At 37.9% G+C, this 24,093-nt stretch overlaps 1 protein-coding gene across 5 annotated transcripts in view; it reads right to left on the bottom strand.

Annotated features, from left to right (window-relative positions):
- Window positions 1-2,209: 2,209 nt before the first annotated feature.
- Window positions 2,210-24,093, bottom strand: part of il1rapl2 (interleukin 1 receptor accessory protein-like 2) — a 298,580-nt gene continuing 276,696 nt past the window's right edge. For 3 of the 5 annotated variants that reach the window (XM_088294330.1, XM_088294334.1, XM_088294333.1), the window contains 10 exons: window positions 17,814-17,954; window positions 17,351-17,411; window positions 15,817-15,926; window positions 11,500-11,645; window positions 11,048-11,125; window positions 10,841-10,957; window positions 8,975-9,097; window positions 8,434-8,673; window positions 8,254-8,284; window positions 2,210-4,714 (listed from right to left, as the gene is read on the bottom strand). In XM_088294330.1, the coding sequence (XP_088150456.1) occupies window positions 4,626-4,714; window positions 8,254-8,284; window positions 8,434-8,673; window positions 8,975-9,097; window positions 10,841-10,957; window positions 11,048-11,125; window positions 11,500-11,645; window positions 15,817-15,926; window positions 17,351-17,411; window positions 17,814-17,954 (1,136 nt within the window). In that variant the 3' untranslated portion in view covers window positions 2,210-4,625. Of the gene's footprint in view, window positions 4,715-8,253; window positions 8,285-8,433; window positions 8,674-8,974; window positions 9,098-10,840; window positions 10,958-11,047; window positions 11,126-11,499; window positions 11,646-15,816; window positions 15,927-17,350; window positions 17,412-17,813; window positions 17,955-24,093 lie in introns of those variants that run through there. The other 2 variants (XM_088294331.1, XM_088294335.1) reach the window with 2 other exon arrangements.

The following is a 24,093-nucleotide window of genomic DNA, read 5'->3' as shown; positions in this document are numbered from 1 at the left end:
TCTAACATTTAGCCTTTCTGGTTGATTGTTTAGAAATAAAAATGATAACCAATGTTGTTCAGTCAAGTTAAGTCAAATATGACATACATCAATACACGGCATCAGGATTTTCTCCACAGTTGGTCAGGGTTCGAAATTTGTCATTTGATTCTACTAAAGATACGGTTAATTTTGTACTCACCACTAGAGGGCGTTGTTGAGTCAATATCACTATAACTTGTCTTTTTTGTCCTCATCAGATTCACTAATAAAAATATAACAGAGTAATGAAACCCAGAGGTTATACTATTAGAGTCCAGACGTTTGCAAAAATCTTTCTAAAAATGTTTTCCCTTCATTTCATAGCATTTATTTCCAATTAGATATACAGTACATGATCCTGAAATGCCTCACACATTGCTTTACTCACAACAGTGTGTGTAATACGTGGTTAAAAGATGCCAAATCAATATTTTTTTAAACATGTTTTACTGTTCACAACAGTTAAATTGATAACTTGAGTCTTTCTATCATACATATTTTTTTTAAACTCATATTTAACAGTGTATTCATGAAACTGCTGCCCATGCAGCTATTATGGTGTAACTTACGGCTTATTTATTACTCGAGGCTGAAAAAATCTTTATTTTGAAAACGCTCTCTGTTAAATGGGACTCTTGATGCATGTCAAGATGGTAACCGACATTACTCTAGTATTAAACTCACAAGGCAGCAAAATGAGTACGACCACGTATGAAGCACTGCTCTGCACAATATATAGTGAAAACCCCACCACCAGCACCTTGCAAGACAATGATCTTACCTGCTAAAATTTGAAGACAAATTATAGATTTTTTTAAAATGTCAGCCTGTTCTGAGACAGAGACTTGAAGAGTGTGACTTTTGCAGGGTCACTGCTATTTAAGAGACTACAATATTCTTTAAACATTTTGTTCCCCACAATTCAGATTTTCCCTATCATTGTTCTGAGTAGGTACCAATGGAGAAGCAAACGTTTTTGGCTAAAGCCCCCCAAGAGTATGCAGTAGTTTATGCAGAAATCCCCTCAAAAGAGAGCACACTATACAATGTGGGCACGGCCTTGGTTGTAAAATATTTGATATGCATGTGTATAATATACACAAAAAAATACACAAATATTATATACATAGAATAAATAGGTTTAAATGATTTATCATTTATTTTACAATATTATGTTGTCACCATTGACGTTCATCCAGTCAAGGTTGAAACTCGCTTCGACATCCTACACAGGCTTGATAGTGCAAAAAGCTGACCACTGAGCTAAATGTCCGGGCCTGGGAACGAGGACTATAGCTCTACCACCCGTCTTCTCTTTCTGCACACAGCAGGCGTATTTTTGCCAAAGTTTCCACACCTCATTCCTGCCACTTGCAGTTTCCCATTTACAGTTTTGTTAGAGTTTATATATTGGTTGTCGGTTGTGTCACGTTGCCGCACAATGTGAAAGACTTAAACTTACATCCGTTATAAGGCCAAGAAAAAAAATAGGAAAAGAAATATCTAAAACGTCAGAGATTACCACCTAAAGCTAAACGATTGTGATGACGGGAGTAGAGACTTCTGAAAAACTCTTAAGCATTCTTAAGACTAAAATAATAATAATAATGATAATAATAATGATAATAATAATAATAATAATAATAATAATAATAATAATAATGCATCAGATTTATATAGCGGCACTTTGGTCATAGACTGCGAAAATAGTTGTAAGGTATTAGACGACTACAATGACATTTGGGCTTCCCTTAATTGGTTGGCTTTCATAGTTGGATGCTACCATTTCTTCTTTGAAATGACGGGGGGATCAGCGTGCGAGAGTAAATTCAAAACTGGTTATTAAAACATTCATACAGACTGTGGAGACAATATAAGTAACATTTAATTTAGTATTTATAGATTCATTGGAATGACAGGTGGGGTGGAAAAACTTTAGGTGGGGCAGCTGCCACCCTGTAAAACCGCCTATAAACTGCCTATTGAAATGGGGAAGTCTCAAAAGAAACTTATGGTGATATTAGCTATGGTGCTTATTTCCCGCGAAGTCTGCCAGGTAACTAAAAAAGAATGACTCAGAACTTCTCCTTTGCAAGTAACTGAAAAATATTTCAAATGTAGTCATTGTCTTTCTGTCATTGCATTTTATTTCAGTTCAATGTGTTTGAATGTTCTGTGTCTAGTCACATTTTGCCATGCAATGATCCTGTGCTTACATCCATGGAACAAAAGCCATTTGACACTAATTATATTTCCTGACAAGCTGTAATTGGAAAAAAAGGGATTTGCAGGGTATGAACTTAAATAAGAGGAGGTGATCATCCAGCCCTTGTACCTTGCACTGCCGTAGCCAGCCATCATTGTTAGGTCTTCCAAATGATGAATCAGAGAGGAGGGGGGCAGACGGAAATATGCAGTTGAAGAGGATGATAATGAGGGTTAAGCAGCGTGCAGAAAAGCTGGAATAAGCATTGCAATAGTAGGAGTCATTCAAAAATATATAAAACAACTCATGACTTTTATTTTTCTTTAAATTATTCCAACCGATATATTCAAAGAATATTCAACACAATTTCCGTAAATCAAAAAACAACCACTAGACTTTATATTGCAATTGGATATAACATCCATCCAAGTAAATGATAACTATTGTATCAAATAATCTCAAATATCCAGAATTCATTGGTTCTATTACCGTAAAGACAATGACAGATTTTTTTGCATAAATTCAGAACAGGTTCTCTGCTTAAATATCATGGTAAGAATAATAATCGGTCTCATTTCTTAAAGCTCACAAAGAACAATGCTGTGGCATTCCCCGTTGACTTTTAGTGGTCCATCTTGAAAGATAAACAAAATGACATTGAACAGAAACTGTAGGGAAGAAATCACTCCTGTATAGATATATGTGTACATTATTGAAGCTGTACAGAGATTATTGTAACAAACTGACAATTGAAACTAATCCAGGTAAAACGCTCACCAAAGTTAATAAAGGATAAAACTGTCAACGAAGCCAACCAAAACAAATACAAAAAATTGGAACATTTAGGAGAACCACTCCTATTTTTTTCTGTCACCGTCTTAATGAAACACCATCCCTCGTGTTAAAAGATGCTGCGACAAATGATTGTGTCATTTAGTCTACCTATTGTTGTTTTTTTTAAATATTTTTTCCTTATACATCCAAATGGGTGATCATGCAAATAGAAAAAGCCATGTCCTTTACGCCTGCTGATTGAGGGTAAAGGTTTTCAAGTTCATCTCTTTGCTGGTTTAACCTGCTGAACACTGAAGTGCCTTCTCTTTCCTCAACAAATAAATTATCTGGACGTAGCTTAAACCATGTGCACCAACCTGCACCATTTTCTACACCACTTAATCCTCATTGGTATCACGGGTGGGCAAGTACGTGATCCAGCTGACTTCAGGCTAAAGGTGGGCTACAACCTGGCCGGGACACAAGCCAAACACAAAGCAAGGACAATTTGGAGCCTTCAATTAACCTAACTTGCATGTTTTTCCGAAAGCTGAAGCAAACCAGTGGACTCTTTGTAAACCCATGTAGGCACCGAAAACATGAACGCTACACCGGAAGGCCCGGAGACGAACCCCCAAACTTTGAACTGTGAGGCGTACATGCTAACTAGTCGGTCACCGTGCTGCTCTAAACATCATTGGCTTCTTAATTTGTTATTTTTGTTTGACTGAAACTGATTTAATCAAGAGTTCATAAATCAATCAAATCTAATCAATGGAAGTCTTCCATGAAAGTACACCGTTAGAATCTGCAAGCCAATGCAACACATGTACGCACTGATAAGAATGGAATGGTGTCCCAAGATCGTTAAGAGCGTACATTTTATGACCTGACCATGTGGGACATTGATTCTCTAAGAACAACAAAACATTAGATGTCCTAACCACCCTCCCTCCAAAGGTCCAACACTGTAATGGAGTATTATGTCTACACTGGAAAAAAACAATGAGAATAAAGTCATTAGTGTTCAAGATACTGTAGGTATTACAATTTAGTAGTAGTATTGCAAGCATAAATGATGTACTACTTTGAGACAGTGGAAAACTGTGGCGTTTGGGTTGCGTGGGAATTTTAAAGCTCACTCATTTAAAAAAAAGTATTACTGATAATGACATCAGTCTTGCAATTATTTAAATGTATTTTTCTCTTCTCAGTGTGGCCTTAATACAACCCCATGGCTGTGGCTGACTAAATAAGTGTTTAAACATCCCAGATCTTTTGCTGTTCAAAACATCAACTAATCCAACACTCAAATTTTATGTGGCATATCTACCTGTATTGCAAGCATACGTGTCCTTTTACATCCTACTCACCATCTTATATCAGTCTGTAATTCAGTGGTAGTGTCAGTACAAATATACAATCAGTTGAATAAATCAGTCTGCTTTGATCTTCAAGCAGTCCAGATCTCTTCCGATGTTTCCGATGATGTGTGCAGTATCTGTTCACAGAATGGGCTGTAGAAGGTCCAGAAACCTTTGTCCCAAGTCAGTGAGAATTTCTTTGTAAACCAGTAGTCTTTATTCCTGTATTGGCAAAGTTCTTTCAAAGTTTCTACCAGATATCAGAGCTTAGTTCTCTGCTGGTGAGTGGGACAAAGGTGCTGTTCAGGTGAAGATCGGGCTTCTTTCCAAGTGTGCTGCTCTGAGAAACCTAGTGGACACACAACAGAACATGGCAATGAGCAATTATCACCTTCAAACAATAACTTTGGATGTAATCTACTGTGAATCCTTAAAGAAGAAAATAGTTTCTGTGTTGTATAATGAAACCATACAATGCAAAGATTGTATCATGTGACCTACAGTTAGATCCAGAACAATTTTGAAAATTATATACTTTTGCCTTGAAACACCACCAAAAGGTTTTAAAAATCAAACAATGAAATATTGATGTTTTAACTTACATTTTAAATGAAAACGTTTTGTATATACTTTTACTGGCCAGTTAAGGAAGACATAACTTATCATCAGAGATGGGCAGTCCGTCCCGGACGGACAACCACATTTTGGGGATGGTGCACGAGACATTTTTAAAAAGGTTGGACTAAGCAAGAACACAAGTTGGTTTTCGTCCATACCTGAGCGAGTGACACTGAAGTGGGCACAACCACGAGTATCGCGGTTGTGTGAAGAAGAAATTGAGAGCCAAAATAAGCATCTTAAGTTGCGTGTATTTTGAGTAAAGGGATGAAGTACAATAAATACAGCCATCTTTACAGCGAGAACCCGGTCCAAGGTCATCTGTGAATTTGCCTCATGTGACAACAAGAATCTGAGAAAGGTTCCACTATGCTGTGTAACTATAGCTGCGTTTGGCATCGTTTGGGAATAAAATGCATCTACCGATGTATGTAATATGAATATTATCCCATTTAATAATGTGGATAGCCGCGGCTATTAGTCCGAAGCGGCCAATGTATTTACAAATCTGGTTTTATGGCTAGATCTAGCTATTCTGGCTTTTAATCAGGTGTGTTTTATAATCACAGTAAGTGGATGTCAATAGGAAACTAATCATTTCATGAGTGTTAAATGTTTATGAATTCTGAAACCTCTTCCATCAGTTTATTCATTTAATTTTTTTTCAAGTTTGGCGGGCCGGATTAAAATGTTTAGCAAGTTGCCCCCAGGCCATAGTTTGCCCACACTGCTCTAAGGGCTCTATATTTGTAGACGGTGCAACGGTGCATGATTGTAAAGACTGGACCATCATTTATTTTCAGTGCAAGCCTGGTTTCACCTGTCGGGGAATTTGGCAGACACCCCGCTGGACAAGTCCAATGCATCTGAAATTTTTGTGGTTGTATAAGCATTACCCCTGATGAAGCCATGTTTAACTATTGACGTAAGGAAAATCACTTGTCTAATGCGATTTTGGTGAATCTGATTACAGTGCCACCAGAGGGATTTTGTGCTCTGCAGACATTGATCGAAGTGCAGGAAGGCAGATTCTACGCTCTAATAATAATATATGTAGTGAATGTCATTGTATTCCATTGATGAATGTAACAATTATCTGTAGAACTAAATTAATTGAGTTATTATCATAAATGTAGTTATTATCATCATCTTTATTATACTTTTTATTATATTTATTAAAACACCCATTGGCCATGTTACACCTACAGTATGTATTGTGGGCCTGGGGAGGTCTTATCAAACACACAAACATGAGCAATCGGGGCAGAAGGTGGGTCTCCAAATGCCCTCTACGCAACGTTGATCTGTGATTTTTTTTAGGTATCCTTACAGTTCTTTATAAACACACTTGGCGTGCTTCGATCTACTGGATGAATTCCAGCGAGTCTATTTCTGCTTCAGCTCATCTCCTGCACTGAATACAGAGGGGATGAGTGGAGCCCCTTTCATTGGCCAAGAAGCAAGTCGGCTGTTTTTACTCCTAGAATAGCACAAACATTCTTTTCTACCTGAACCCATGTAGGAAAATATCAACATAAAGAAAATTCCCGCCCATGCGCAACGTTAGACAGCACTTGACGCAAGACTTGCACTGGACACGAAAATTGAAATCATTAAAGAAATCAATTCATGAAACGCATTGGTACAAGTATTTATTATTATTATTATTATTATTATTGAATATGGTTTAAAATCATCCCACTGGCTGCGGTATGCCTGTAGAGGGCAGAGGGAAGGGGCGCAGCGGTCATGGACACGTATGATCTGTGTGGAAGGCAGGTTCGAAGTGCCCACTTTACAGATCATACCAGATCAACTTTATTTGTGTAGCACCTTAACATGCAATGTGTAAACCTAAAGTGCTTTACAGTTTAAAAAAAAAAAAATCAATAAAAGCGGACAACAAACAAAGACTTTGGCCGTTGCTTGACCAAAGCAGATACAAGAGACTATCTTGCCTCATTGGCGGAGAAACTCTATTGGGGTGGAAATAACAAATGACATCGTAATTCATCAGTCTTCAGAAAGGCTGACTCATTGACAAATTTTGAGAAATAGCCAGATAACAAAAGATTTATGTTCTTTTTAAATTTCACACAAGTTGGGTGGGCAGGCAAGTGAGAGATCCGAGTTTTACTCACTAATATTGATTAAATCAATTAAAAAGGCAATTTTCCACAAAATGCCCACTTTAATGTGGAGTACATATGATTTCAGGGGCTGAAAATCATTTGGATACAGTGACAGTCATATATATATATATATATATATATATATATATATATATATATATATATATATATATATATATATATATATATATATATAAATCTTTCCAGTTTCCTCCCTTGATATTATTTGGCCATGCCTTCACTGCAGCCACCCTATTTGTGACTTTTTTTTCATATTTCTTCAGTAAGTGAGCAAGCTCTATTTGGCAAGATCTGGCAACTGACCTAACTATTGAAGAAAAAAAATCTACTGCTTCAACTTACAATGTTGAGTTGTTAGTTTTAATGGAAGACAGCGAAATGATTTTGCTCGGTAAAGAAAAAAACAAAACAAAAATCGCAACATAAACTGAAGTCATAAAGATTATTGTGGAAGTAGATCAAAAGCAAATTCTGCAATCAATACATGCCTTCATGAATGTATTGTAAATTCAGTGTTTAAATCAAGATACAAACCACTGGTAACAGAACATGGAAAGCATATTTAAAACGATCTAAAAAGCCTTCAATATTCTGAAATGATACTCTTTGACCCAATGAAACAAAATTAAAACCGTATTAAAAGAAGCGAATTATATAGAGAAGTAAATGAAGACTCATGATCCAAAGCATACCACAGCATGCAATTCAAGTTACTAAAGACAAAACTGAAGTACCACAAACAAGCAGAAAGTGAAGGTGGCTGCAGCGAAAGCTTGGGAAGCATATTTGAATTTGATGAGGATGTGTTTGACATCAAATAATGGTATTCAACATGAACATTGTCAAACTTAAGTTTAAGCCCCTACAAATATGTTTGTGAAACGTTAAACTAAAGCTGAATGGATAGATTTTAGTCTCATATTGTGCTGTTTAAAATCCATTTTGGTGGTGCATAAAGGCAAACTCATAAATAGTCATTGTCCTTTTCCAAATCCATTCGGACCAAACTGTCTGTGATAACAACATTTGATTAAAACATCTACACCCCAATCAGAAATACACAAAAACATAATGGTGGAAGACATTTTCTTTCTACATTTCTTTTATCCAAACAGACCTCTTCTTCCCCAGTCAACTGCCCTGAACCCCTAGGGAGAAAAGAGGGGTTTTAGTTGAAATAGGTTTCAAATCTGGGGGCATGCACAAAAACAAGCGGGATGAGGGTTAAGAAATAGGATCGGACTTCTAGTAGGTAACTACCAAGTGACACACATCAATGGAAGTGCCTTTACCCCACCTGTCCATTCAGAATTGTCATAGGGATGTTGCAGTAGACGTGGCGCCCCCCGGGGCCCAGAGTGGAGAACTGCATGGTGGATGGAGGTGGGAGGGGAGGCGACAAGGCAGGTGGCTGTGGGGGAAGATGAAACTCATAGCTACGGCAAAAATGCCTCATTTGGGCTGCGGTTGCCACGTGACCCCCTCCAAGAGGCAAGGTCATCTGGTTGTAGTCAGGGATCTCTGTTGCCAAGGAAACCTACAAAGGAAAAATCAAAACACTCTTTTGACTTTTGTCTTGCAGGTTGACTCAAAATGGCAATTAAATTGACCTAGTGACAAGGTGGTTTTGTTGGGGTTTGCATTAAAGGTTAAAAATCTAACTTTTAAGCAGGATGTACTGTATGGAAAGCTTAGAAATGCTGTACACTGCCAAGAGGAAGCAGTTATGAGTCAGCAAAACCAGTACAAGTATTAAAACCAAATATAAAAGACAGTTTGAGGAGACATAAGCAAAGATTATAGCCAAAGTTTGAAGTAGTTTAATTTTAACAGTTGACCTGATGATGTCCATGCCGATTCTCACTTGGAGGCGCCAGGGATGCGGAGGTGGTTGTCATGGCAATGGTGGATACGGATGTCTGAAGGTCTCCAAAGAGTCCCTGCTCACCCGAGTCCATCACCTGTTACCAATAATTTTGAAGAGGAGACACATAATTTATTCAGTATTCAAGGAGCATTTGTATTTCCATTGGGGGCCTATCAATGCACATCTGTTTATTAGCTTTAAATAAAGGTGAATATATGTTTTTGTTTGAAATCTTACAAAATGTGATTTATTGATTGTTGGAGTCGCTCGCATGAAATGCAGACGATCTACAGTGGCCATTGTGCTTGCAACAAATAAAGTGCATTGTTTTTTTTTTTATTATAAATTCGTAATATCTATTATGACCCTTCAAAGAGAAATTCATTTTACGCAGAGAGTGATGGGACTGAAGTTCAGTGCCTTGGTCAAGGGCACCTCGACAGTAGTCAGCATCCAGATAAATGCTCTTCAAAGCGAGTTGTAATTTCTTTTGCCCGCAGCGCTACCCTCATTATTATTGGAAATTTACTTTTTCTTTTGAGTTTTAAAATATCGAGACGAGGAAAAGCCACCTTATTGCTATTCAGTCTACAATGTGTTGCTGCGGAAGATGAATGGTATTCTTATGAGGAGGTTTGGGTTTGGGTCCTCATTGGCCCATGATTTGGAAAGACAATTCTTGTATTTCTTCTGCTGTTGATGCAGCCAAAATATAAGGTCATTTCCATGATAATAATATAATAATTATACGATGTTTTCATAATAATTTTCATAATACTCAAAAATGCTTTACATTGACATTTAATTAAAATGTGAGCATCTGTCAATTTTTTTGGATCTGCTTTCATTTGAGTGCTTCTGGGAAAGGTTTATGACACTTTGCTATAAAATTCACTGTACATTTTGTTCTAATTAGGGATGCAGTGATTCAGCACTGTTTTTACTTTGTTGTGCCACGATGCAGCAGAAATATTTTTACTTCTTCTCAGAAGATTTCACATCAATTTCACATAGTAATTCACACACTAAATTAGCAATAGTTAATGGTATTTTACGGACCATCTGTTTGTTGTTTATGTCTGAACCCGAGGGGAGCAAACGAGCATAAAAAGTCTACATTTCCACACTCGTTTAAGTCTGTGTATCTTTTATTTATTACAGCAGACATCATGCAAAATGTACAATATAAATGTTTCAACATGATAAAAATGTGTGTGCTGTAAAACACACACTTTAAGGCACTAATTCCTTTCTTCAAAGACAATAATGAGAATGTGAGTTTTCACTCCGTAGAACCTTGACTTACGAGTGATTTGACTTATGACTTTTTTAAAATACAACCCGCCATTTGGCTGATTTTATTTTTCTTGAATTAAGAGAAAAAGTTTTAAGCAGCAGTACTAGATGGTGACAACTGTCTTCACAACAAGCAGCCATTTGGCAGAACATTTCTACAAAAAGGAAGCCGAGTGTTAACATTCTACAACTGTTCATTGATACACTTAGTTTACGGTGCATTTAACCAACCCACATTGTTTTGTCATACGGAAACCAACGAGCTTAACGCTAACATACAAAACACCATAAATGGGCTTATAAAACTAGCATCAAAATGATGGTGTTATAAACCGCCAAGCGAGCAACCTTTGAACAAAATGATGCAGCACTGCGTGCAGATAAAAGGTTGGTTGGTCTATTCCACCACGGCAAACAAAGCAAGTGACTAGTGTGTGAATATTAAAAATGGTAGCCAGATTTGATTTTAACAAATGTAGTGTCTGCTAAAATACCTTCAGTAATTGTTGTAGAAAATGTATTTAATCGACTGACTATTTACCTGACGTCTGGATAAAGTCTCTCTCCGTTTCGCAGGCATCTCATAGACCACCTGTTTCCAAAATTTTGATGACAGTTCGTTGCTCTTTGGACCCCTCCATTTGATGATGGATAAAACCTGAGCGGAAGTGAGGAGCTATTTTACTCTTTGATAGTTTCCAATGAAAAATCAGATCATCTTTCTCTTTTTTAACCATTGTCTGATTACCTTGATTGTATGCTTAAGTGCTTCCACCTCTTGGTAGTTGATCACACTCTTCAGATCTGCACATTCTATCATGATGACCTAAGCACATAGAAAGACACAAGTATAAAACTTGAAGGAGAATGACAAGCAGACAAATCTCTAAATTGGGTAAATTGACAAATAAAATCAAAATCTTGTAGTGTTTGACTTTGAGCCCTTTTGACCAAACTCCTTAGCAGCTACCAAGACGCCCTGGTGTCTTCTCATGAATTGCAATGTCTGAATATAAATGTTCCTTGAACCTATGAATTATAGAGGACCCTCAAACTCATAACTTTTCGAGTTCTATCTTTTTCCCAGGTCGGACTGTGTTGACCCTTTGTAGGATTCACGCTGTGCAGTACAATAAAATGAAAAATGAAAGTAAAAAATGGATGTAATGCGTTGACAAATCTCTCAAGCTGTCTGTTTACCTTGATTTCCCCAGTTACCAGCATAGAGTGGAGACGTGTTTCAATCTGAAAGATGCTCCAACCTCTCTTGGCCACAAACTCTGGTGTCAAAACGATGATCAACCGTCTGCTCTGCAGCACACTACGAGCTAGGTCCTCAATGTATGCTGAGAGAGAGAGAGTGAGAGAGATGGAGGCATTCAATTGTGACTTTTATATTTTTATGAGCTTTCATAAAAAAATGACGGCAAGCACATGAACACATGCATTTACATTTGTATGTTATATTTGGAGTCATTATCATTTTTTAAAATGAATTCGGTGGTTGGAAAGAAATCATAAAATACTGCGCTGCTTTGCCCTGTGACTGGCTGGCGACCAGTTCAGATGTAATGCGCCCTTCAATCACCTATATTTAAAATTTTTTGTTCTTGCTTTAGACCGAATGCCTCTGACAACGCCCTTAAAAAACGAGTGGCATCAAGTGGATGTTAAGTGTGCTCTAATTGTTTATCCTTTGTGCATTTTGACGGAAGAATGCTAGAGACCTTTTTATTAACACCCATGCGAACACACCTGCGGACTGTGAAAAAAAAAAACCCTGTCTCCTTTAAGAACATGATATTTGCAGTCAGGGGTCTGTGGTCTTTATTTATAAATTTCTGCTTAACATTTTTTATATCTACTGTGTATTGTAGCCACCTTATTTGATGCAGGTGACATCCCTAGTTATTAAAAATATATTAGACCCCTAAAGCTGTTCTTTAAAACAAGATTTGCATGAAGTGATAAAATAAATAACATTTCCAGTAATCCCTCCACAATTTCACACTCAGTCATTAATTGGCACGAATAACATGGAATATTAGTAAAATTAGATATGCTTGCTTTTTATTTCATGGTTTTCTTTTCCATTTCTCTGTTTATATAATTTAAAAAGGCCTTTAAAAGGAGTGGAGACATAAATCTTCCGTCAGAGTAGCCAGGGTGACTCACTTATGCCGAGCTCAGACGCCTGACTTTTTTTCGTCATTCACATTTGTTGCAATGCCAATTTACCAGTCATGGTGTCATAAATACTTTCTGTGTCTCGGACCGAGCGAGTAGCTACACTACAAGCCGGACCAGTTCTTTGGGGTGGCGGGACAAAAAGAGAAAGTCCAAAGCACAGGGACAAACTTTGTGGGCATATCAGGCAACAGGACATGAGTGCGGGTCTGCAGGGTGATCCAGGGCTTGGCTCCAAACGAACATTGAACACATGTTCTCGGGCAGAAAATAGAGAGAAACCGCGCTAGTTTGGGAGTGGTGGACATTTGGCTCAGTCACATTTGTGGTCAATGTCTAGGAACAAATTGTGGGCCCACGCAGGACATATCACACTATGCGGAAAAGCAAGAAATATTCTGACCCGCCAGACATTCTGTGTTGTGATTGGGAGGCGTCCTAGACGTCTTTAATTATGTCACACTACATGGGATTACAATCTTCAACTGATCCACGACAGTGAATGTCTGCATGTCAGTTGGGTGTGAAACGGGCTACATTTGTGTAGTGAGAGCTCAGCATTAAAGGTGACAATAACAAAAATGGCCACGGATGCATACGCACAGGCCTCTAAATTTTAAAAGTCAGAAGTTGCCAGGTCTGCCATGGCTATACAGTAAACATGGCCGAGAATGACTCATTTTTGATACCTTGAAACTTTTTTACTTTCTTTAATCGGGTATGTATTTAATAATGATTTTGGCACTTTAAAAGGAAATGCAAAATTTGCTACTATACTGTAGGTGGTAGAGTTAACTTGTAATTTGGATATTTAACTAGAGGCTCCAATGTTAAATGTTTCGACTGAGAGCACTACCTTTGATCAATATTCATATCAATAAGATTGATTTTTTAATATAAATATTGGAACTCATATTTTGTCCACTAGATAAATAATCCCAGACTGTAAACCATAAATGAAATTGTCTATTTTCTCAAATCATTATACAAACAAAAATAGCGCTGAAAATAGGATGACACATAATTGATAATTGAACTAACAAAACACGCAGATAGAAAGACGAATTGGGCAATCTATCCAACTGTGTTACAGTACATTCCAAGTGAGTCAAGATATTCTGATTGTGGTAATTGCTTTAGTAAATAGCATACATTGCAAGTGAGGTCATAAACTGTTTCCTGTTTAAATCACGCGATTAAATGCTTGTTGGGGTCCCGGATGTGTAAAGCAGGACCCCGTAACTGTAATAATATGACAAAAATTTTAAGGGTAATTCGTTATATTACTTTGTTATTACCCAAATGGAATATATTACTGTTCTGCGTTACTTATGTAACGCGTTACCCCCATCACTTATTACTGCCCACGGGTTACTGCACGGTTAGATTATCATATTTTAGCGGAAGCTGTGTCACTGTGTGTCGCGGGATCTTCATCACTGGAAAAACAATACTTGTCATCCTTGGAGACAATCACAATGCACAGAAATGTCAAGATGAGATTTGCCAACCAGGAGGAGTCCTACTTGTCCACAGTCCAAGATGACAAGTCTTTCCCTTACAGAAGGAGATTTATCAGAGACAGACCACTTCCAGAATTTACAAGTGGACAGGAAGGAATGGCTTGTCAGCAGTCCTGTCCTCAACTCTGAAATGCTTGTGGGATCAACGTGGGCATGCAGTTCGTCATGCAACCGCATAGGCTGATATGTGACAAATTGTTAATCCAAGTACATAATTGCCCGAGTCATTTTTGCATGTTTAACAATTTAACGATTAAGAAGAGTCTAGTTGCCTCTATTCAACTTTTGCAAATGACCAAATCGTAATTTCCATTGTTTAGTATTGCATGTGAAATAGCTGATTCTATTCCGGATTTGAGTTTGATTGTTTTATCAAGGTTACGATGATACTTTTGCTAATATGTAGACAGATATCAAATAGTTGACTGCATTTTCCATGATTCTTAGGGACGGAAGCAGGAAGTAATTCTATATCTATTGTGACGCTAATATACACCTGATTGTCATTACATTCGGATGAGAATGCAAAGTCGACCGCAAAAGTGAATGTGACTGTCTATGGCATGAATTTGAATAAAAGATGTATGACCTGAAACAAACTGTCTTCGCCCTTTATCGTGAACAAGTGTGCATTTATTAAATACCATGACATAGTTGACTGATAATCAACACAAACATTTTTTGTCACCACATTGGTATTTTGTTTTGATATTATGACTATTATGACAAACAAAATGCTGCATGAAAAATTAGGATCATATCCCACAGCAGCGTTTGACCAGGCCGACTATGTCATGTTTTGTCAAACTGAATTCTTCCTATCCCCCAAACACCAAACACAATTCATTAGAAAGATAATGACAGAGAAAATCTTTTCAAGAGAGAAACGCACATACTCAGTTCTCATCCCACAAATGCATATTCCTTACAAATGTGGCACCAATTAAAAGTATGAACGGGCTTTACAATGGTTTAAGATTTATTAACAAGAAGAATGGTTACAAATAAGAACTAATCTACCAAAAAAAAAATGTTCTTACGTTATGTGCTTTGTTGACTTTGAAAGTTTGGTAATTATCAATGGTTCATTGACAAAGGAATCAGAATGAAAACAAAAATCACAGCAGTGATTTGTGGTCAATAATTTCATGATTTAACAGTACGTGTGTATTGGGAGTAACCAGACATTTTTGTTGAACTCTTCTGTCAACCTGTTTCCGACATCTGTCCTCAAAATATCCGTTTTGAAACTTAGAATAACAGGCGCGTTAACAACTTTACTGGAAAAGATGGTATGAATGGAATGACAATACTTATTTTCATTGGAAATGCTTTCGTATCCCAAAAAGACTGCAGCACCCCCATCCCATCCTGTGTATCTGTAATATTATTTATGTGTGAGTGAGGTCAGAGCATTGACAGATAGAGCAATAACAGTCGCATTTCCCCCTTGAGTTGGACCGAGAGTGACACATAACCCCAGAAATGATGACAAATGGTGTGTGTGTGCCATTATGGGGTGTGTGTGCGTGTGTGTGCGTGCGTGGGTGGGTTGTTGGGTGGGAAAGTAAGACTAATGATGCAATGGTTTACGTGACGTATAACTGTGACAATACACGTTCATACCTGCATAGAATGTGTGTCAATGCCCTGTGAATTAAGATGCACTTCCACATGAATTACTCTTCATTCAAACATAGTGATGGGCTCGGGATGTTTTAGCCTTTAGAGACTGTGTGTGCATGTGTGTATGAGAGAGAGTGAGAGAGAGAGGGGGTGACTGGCTCAATGACTGATGGCTACTTACTACTGCTCGGAATGAGATCTCTGTCTGGAAGAAACAGCTTGTATCCATAGTGTTTCTCTAAGACGTCAGGCAAGATCTCCAAAGCGAAAGTTTCTTCGTCACTGCTAGTTCTGCAGTCAAATGCAACAACATGTCTTTTTAATGCAGTATGCACATGGTAAAACATACAGAAATTCTGTAAATATGATGTGGTAAAGGAAAGTAATTCCCACACCACAGCAACAGCGTGATTTGGCTAAGTTTCACTCCTCAAAATAAGAAAATCATAGCATACAATACACACAATGCAATCTATCAAATGACAAAAATATTTTTCTAGGATCTTCTGCATTTCCTGGCATGTGACTCTTTGAAGGGATTTCATTCAAGAGGAGAATGGAAGTAAAATTAACCTTGGTAAAGAAATCTTTACAAATCTGTTTATTTTTATCTTTTCTTTCTGTGTCTCTTTCTAATGTTACAATCATGACTCTGCTCACTCAGTGAAAAACTAGTGGTGTTATGTCACTTATAAGGAATCAGCTTAACATACTTCAAAACCTGGCTGACCACATACTTTAGGCCTTCAGGTCACGGCTTTTCAGAATCTAAATGTTTCAGTCGCAGGTTGAGCCCTGGAAAGCCTAGTAGCTAGCATGCAGTGAAAAGGGGGAATTTCTACCCATTTATTATCTGAGAAATTAAATAATGTGTTTCAAACCATGAGGAACATGACTGTTTATAATGTGTATTTTTGCAGAATAAATTTGTCTCCAACAAAACTCTTGGATGAAGAAAAAAAACATTTTATACAAATCTTTTTAACAAAGATTATTCTTCAATTAATGGATTGTTTTGCATAGTTTGGTGTTATTTGAAAATAATCAATGACTAGTAGTACCTCTATATTGCGCTACAGCACCCTGGAATAATATTTTTGGAGCACATACCCTGAAAACAAGTTTAGGGCAGCTGGCTCAGCTCTTCTAAGGACGACTCTCGCTAACAATAGGCACAGGCACAAGAAAAATCCTAGCTACCCTTTCATGCAATGCACCCTGAGACAACTTAACATAGATTTGCACCTGCTACAAAAGTATCTATATTGCTATTTTGCCTTCCCCATTTAAGAATGGGGAAAGCAAAAACAAAATATAAAGAAGAAAAATGTGCATTCATACACATTTGAAAAAAAAAAAGTTTCCTTCCATAGAGCACTTGTGCGTGTAAAGTATACGCAGAGCATTTTAGGAAAATAAATATACGTACCATGTGTTAAAAAAAAAAAGACTGTTCCTTAACTAATTGCACTTTCTTATGCAAGCTTGCACCTCGCTGAGTGTTTTGCTAACCTGTGGGTCTCTATTGTTGTACTCAATTGACTCAAGACATGACCCATATCACCATGAAAGAAGCTATGAGAAAGGGTGCAGAAAAGCAGGTGTGTTTGAAGTTGAGTTGATTAACCTATGCCCCACTTAACCAGCACAGCAGGCAAAACATGTACGGTGTCTGTAGTGTATGAAAAAACACATAAAACCGCATGGTTGCTTACCTGCCCAAAGAGTCCAGATCCACTTTGGTATAAGATAGATAGGCGTCATACTCCTTATTATCTGACGAGACATACAGAGAATGACATTAACAATAGGTTCATACCAGAACCAATGTATCCATGACAATAATGCAAATTTAGGTGATATATTATTGACCTTTTATAATTCAATGCCTGCATTTGATAATAGGTTGTGAATTGCAGCTTATATTTATATTTTCAAATATCTCACAATTTGCCCACCATTTATAAATGCAGTTGGTGACGTAAATCCATCAAATCTCTCAGTGTGATGAATTTCAGTTCACTGCAACCAATAATAAATACTGACATTTAACAAACACCTTTATTAATGGTGTCAATTAAAACTGAGAATCATCTTGAAAAGACAGGCTCTTGTATTCAGAGTTGTTTTCGATCTAGCGCATGTAACGGTAGGTGTCCGAGACAAAAGAAAGCTTACCATCTTCCGTTTCATCACTGCCAAAATGTCTCCTGTAGCATAGCATAATTTCCAGGTTGTAGCATTTATAAAGGGCCGTTAGGACTCCCAGCAATAGCAATATGACACCCAAACCACCAGCCAACTCCAGACGATACATATCTGCAGTCAAAGAAAGAGGGAGAAAAAGAAGGAAAAAATATATTCTTATTCGTGACGTAAAGTTGTATATATATATTAGAAATTAGAAATCCCTTTATTGTCATTGTACTCAAGTGTGCAACGAGATTAGAGGGCTCCCCTCTCCAGTGCAATACAACAATAATACAGACAAATATATAAATTAGATAAATAAATATACACATATATATACATATATATACATATATATACAGCAGCCACACAAAATATTGTTTAACGAAAGTGTTTTTATATGCGGTATGAATTTTTGTAAACTCTTAAACGGGAAGTCAACCCAAAACATTCCTTAATAAGAATATCTTCTATGCAGACCCACTTTTCTAAACACAGCATTCTGATTAATATTCCATTTGTAGAATGGCTAAAACCGGGTGGACTTTGCTGCTTTATTCATTTTCCACAAATGTAATATGAATGAGAATGCCATGTTTACACGAATGAAGGCACAGAATTTATCATTGCAAAGATTTTTTGGGGGGCTGACTTCCCATTTAAGGAATTACATCATAGTCTTGTAAAAGACTAAGTTCCTATCAGATAATCATATATAAAATAACACAAGTTGGGCCTCAACACAAGTGTTATGTGGAACTGAAAACCTCACGATATTGCACGAGCTGGATACAAAAAGTCCCACAAGTTTAAAAAAAAAAGTGTGAGTTTGAATGATCGCGTTATCATAGGCAGGTGTGGAGTGGAGTGGATGGGAGATTGATGGAACATGGTCGCTGAATGACACCATTGTAAAAGTGATCTATTACTATCTTGCTCCCTCTTCAACACAAACAAAACTCACACACATAGCACACATGCCACAACAGTGACCACTTTAAAAGCAGGTAGGCACTTGGGATCGCCGCTATCTCTGCACACGTCACACACATCTCATCTAATCTTATACTGTTGTGGAGCAGTTACAGAGAAACTTGCATTCACTATTGAGGTGCTGGGGTGCAAAATGCAAAAACAAACAAAAAAACAACATAGTACATTTTATGAGGACTTGGGAATGATGTGTGACTTAATAATCCAAATACAGTATCAATCTCCTTTTAATTAGCAAATGTGCTTCTCATCAGTAGTCAAGGCTGTTGAACAGTTCAATGAGGGTCACTTTCAATTTGTTCCACCTCTTCTCATCCCTGCTCCGACCTCCTGCCTGTGACCCAGGAATTGATCTCAGCATGCCTTTTTGAAGGACATCTCAATTTCTAAAAATGTGTCCGGAGGAGCAAACGTGGAAGTTTAAGAGAGCAGGCACTGGGCTTTTCTTTTTGATGATTTCTATTTTACTGACACAAAGGCGGACACAATATGAACCAACGACACCCTGGCAGATTTTCTTGAACAATTCGTTGAACTCTCTGCACGGTGAACCAAAAATAGAGCAAAACATTATTCAAAGGACACGAGAATGATGAAGAATAAATAAAAAAAGTGCACAGAAGAAAATTCATGACACACAAAATAACACTGACACTGTAGACAAACATAAAGAGCACACACACGTCTGTCTCACACGAAGAGTGAAGCTGTAAAAGGAAGAACAGCTTAAAGTCTTCCATTTTCACTTCCTATAGGAGTGATGTTGATCAGTCCCGATACGTTTGACTCCATAGATAAAGGTTTGTCAGTTAAGGTTTTTTGTCAGCTTCAGCATTAGCCCGGCTGTCGTTTTAATGCATGACAATGTATCACATTACTCAGTGTTACCAACTTCCACCAGTAGACGTCTCTCCAATGCTGTGACATCTGACTTCCACTCACACATTCAACACATTCACATTACTGCAGAATGTAAGAGGACAGTGGCAAAAAAAGATAGAAGTAGGGATTGATTTGCTCGATTTCACAAATACCAAATGTTTGCACTCATGTTACATAACCTCCGATTGCCCTATCATGTCATTTATTTAAAAATACTATTTTCTTTCTCGCTTGCGTCCAGGCTTCCTCTCTCCTCCTCCATCTTCCTCTCTTTGCCTCCCCTTTCCTTTCGCTATCCTTCATCGAATTGTCGCACATTTTTCCATTACTAATGAATCACTTGTCTACTACTATTGGTGCTCAGGAGATCCATTTTAATATTGACTTTTAGGTTGCTTTTTTTCCTTAGAAGAGGAATAGAAAGCTGCTAATTGTGAGGTTCTGCAGTCATAGGGGTTTCCTGTCCATCCATTATCTGAGACATTTCTCCTCATGAGGGATGCGGGGGTGCTGGAGCCTATCCCAGCGGTCATCAGGCAGGGTACAACCTGAACTGGTTGCCAGTCAATCGCACGGCACACAAAGACGAACAAGCATTCGTGCTTATAATCATAGGGACGATTTAGAATGTTCAATCAACCTACCATGTAATGTGGGAGGAAGCTGGAGTACCCGGAGAAAACCAACACAGGCATGGGGAGAACATGCAAAATCCACACAGGAAGGCCAGAGCCGAACGCTGCACCCTTGCTGATTTCTGTGTTTTTTTGCATATTAATCACTCACAATGCTTTCATTTAATCAAACGAATTTTAATATCACACTGTGAAAAACCCAAGGATGAATAAAATGCAGTTTCTAAATAATGATGTTATTTACAAGGGGTGGGGGGGGGACAATACAAGCCTATCTGGCCCTATGTGAAAAAATTAATTGCCCCCTCAACATAGCGGGTTCTACCACCTTTGGCAGCAATAACTGAAATCAAACGTTTGCAATAATTGGTGATGAGTCTTTCACACCCCTGTGGAGGGATTTTGGACCACTCTTCTTTGCAGAATAGTATCAGCACTGCCATATTGGAGGGTTTTCTAGCATGGAACTCTCTGAAGAGTTTTGTTTGCATGCTTCTTAATGGCTGAGAAGTTCTTGTTTGTGACAACAATCACAGTCACGGTTAAAGACTTACACTTAAACACTTAAAATACATGCAGCAATAAACCCAAGTATAAGCCAGCGGAATTGCAAATAATTGAGCCATTCTGTTTCTATGATAGATAATCACAAGAATACACCACAATAAATTTATTTTTTTGCCACAGCCATCACACTTTTTCCATTCGCTCTCACTGGTACCCTTTAATAATTACATCACAAAAAAAATAAATAAAATTTTGCTCAATCCAAACGATATGATAACAAATAAACCTAAATTCAGAATAAGACCATCGGAAATCTTTAACAGACTTCAGGGTAACCAAACATGTCCCAGTCTGCCCTTCTGTTTTCATTCTCTCTCCAGACCTCCTTTTTTCTTTCTAGTAAGATTCTCATGGTGTTGGCTAAAGGCAGTTCTTTCTGCTTAACTACAAAGCCTGCGCATGTGTGTGTGTGCTTGTGTATGCGACGCGCATAAAACATAGATGCATTTGGCAATTACCAACTGGGTGACTGGTAGAGCACACTCATAATTCAATCACACATAGTGTGTGAAATCAAGCTTTGATAATGTGTCCTAACTTAGCATAACATGTGCTTTGTTTCGGCTGTCGTGTTGCGTTCTGGCGCTCTGACATGACCTCGCTACAAGGCGTTGCACCAGAAGGCAAAGGAAACAGGGAGCTTGCTATTTAGCACGGTTTGAAAAAACATCTCTTTGAATTGTTAAAAGCATGAAGGGTCTCTCCCTGACACAAAGCCTCTCTCTCATAAAGAGTGAAAATCAGAGAGGGTATTTTGGAAGCCACCTAAAGGAGGAAGATGAAGGAAGATTCAGCTGCAGAAGATGCAACTGAACAGGAATAGGAAGATGAATAGCCCAAAGACATTCTCCAGCCACAAATGACTGGACACAGTAGTTGAGAAGCAAGTGAATGAGCTGAACCTTTTCTTCATTAGGTCTGATCAGACATGCACCCCTGCCCCCACTCAGCCAATGATGCAGCCCTGGTCAGCACCCTGTCTCCCATAAAACCCCCACTCTTGCTACACCAATCTGTTCCTCTCTACTAACCAGGTGAGAAAAGAGCTGCAAAGGATCAAGGAAAAGACGGCAGCAGGTCCAGACGGATTCGCTGCAGTTCGCCTACCAGCCTGGCATTAGAATAGCGCATGCTGTCATCGTCCTCCTCCACGGAGCGCTTTCCCCCACCTGGAGTAGCATGGTTGCACTTTGAGGATCATGTTCTTCAATTTCTCCCCCGAGTTCTTTCAACACCACGCAGCCGGGACTTCTGAGAGACAAGCTGGAGCACACAAGTTCTTTCTCTTCATCCTACACCTGCGTTATAGAACTCCCACTGCCACCTTCAGAAGTTCTCTTATGACTTTGCCATCATTGGCCTCATCAAGGGTGATGATGACAGACAGTAGAGAGAAGTGACACTTAAATGTGTGGGCTGAACAACCTCATCATCATAGAGGGGACTACTCTTTGGGCCTGATTTAGTATGATACCAAATAGAAGGCGCAATATTGTGTGTTCACTCAAGATTGTATGTGCTACGAAGAGTGTAGTATTTTACCCAAATGTCAAATGGTGGGAGATACATTTCAACATCGTGCCTGCTGTTGACAACAAATGTAGAAGTTAGTGAAAATGTACATTTTTACAAAAAAAAAACAACAACTTGGGTTTGAAGTGATGGAATTGGAAGTGCTAGTGGAAGAGGCAAACATGCATATTACAGAGTTACCGAAAATAAATGTATTTCTCTGATGATTTTAGCTATTTGATTTATCTTTGCTTATGCGAGACTATCTCAGTGAGACAGATGAAATCAAATCAACTCTTACAGCTATACAATGCTCTTTGTAATACAAGCACGGTATTTGGCATGATGTTCCTTAAAGGTAAACATTTTCAGAAAAAAAAGTGTTTGCCACAAAAATAATTCAGTGAGGCGGCCATTTTTCATGGGCATCTGTTTTGTCATTTAACTCAGGAACTATGGTACAAATTCTGGCATGAGTGTTTAATTCAGGTCACCTCAGGAAAAACTGCTTGCAATGAAAAAATAAGAAGAAATTCAATAAATGTTTAAAGAAAGCCATGAAATGGGTCTGTTCCGAATTGTTATGGTTTTGTTCTGATGTCATTGAAAACGTTTGTTTTGATGAAATAGGTTTGCTCAATAACACTAAATTTGGGGACGAACTATTCCATTCATTACTTGCACTTGTTAACCAATTTGGCATGTTATAGGTCTCATTTCCCTGAGTGGATAATGTGTGAATTCTTTGTTTTTGTGCGTTTTTAACTCATTTTTTTTATTAATTTTTATTTTTTAGTTATAACCTTCATATTGTCTTGTTTTATTGAATGGACTGCTTTTGTTTCAAGGGCTGTTCATTTCTGATTGATTCCGTTAAAAAACACGTCATTTCATTGAGAGGGTTTAGCCAGACCCCTTTGGATAAAATAAAATTAACACATGATTATAAATCCTGCTTTTAGGCCTGGCACAACAATTTAAATAAAACAAAATTACCATTTACAATTGTATTTCCCACTCATGGATTGTGTTGTTGTCCCATCATGAAAAGTTTTGCATAACACCACTACAAATGTGAAAATGTCAAAATGAGGCACAGTAGGCCCCATTTCAGAAATGAGGTTTTGGCAAAATCAAAAAGAGAATGTTGACTGCTTTGCCAAAATATATCGCAAAACCATTGCGTTGTACCACTCATTACATTTTAATTACACATCAAATTATTACCACATATATGAATAAGTAGGTGCAAGATGGCCCCTTTGAGCTACCAGCCTATTATTAGCACATAATGGCACATAATTATAAAATAAATACGGAATAAGCAGGAGGGATTTGTTAGCTTTATACGGATACCCATATGTTGGGGATTCGTCGCATGGACATTTCCCGATAATGGCAAAGTTTTGCGACTTTTTTTAAAAAAGAAAAAAAAGTAGGAGATTATGGTCCATTTGATAAGCCTGAAAAGATGAGGTCAACCCTAGCATGTTTAATTACCGCTAATGGAAGAAGCTTTTAGGAATTAGTTTCAAAGGCCAGAGAATTTTTTTTCAACCTTATCTATTCAACCATATCCCAATTAGAAGGAGATGCATGTTGTGACTGACGGAAAATGGACTACTCCTTGGTTTTTTAACAAGACCACATGAGCAGAGGTATTTTCGGGGGTGAAAAAC

Source organism: Idiotropiscis lumnitzeri, chromosome 4 (genome assembly GCF_059441095.1).
Source record: "Idiotropiscis lumnitzeri isolate Australia: NSW breed Sydney's pygmy pipehorse chromosome 4, RoL_Ilum_1.0, whole genome shotgun sequence".
In the NCBI taxonomy this organism is placed as follows: domain Eukaryota; kingdom Metazoa; phylum Chordata; class Actinopteri; order Syngnathiformes; family Syngnathidae; genus Idiotropiscis; species Idiotropiscis lumnitzeri.
Note: the sequence above shows the minus strand (reverse complement) of the source record. Positions and strands in the feature narration are given on the sequence as shown.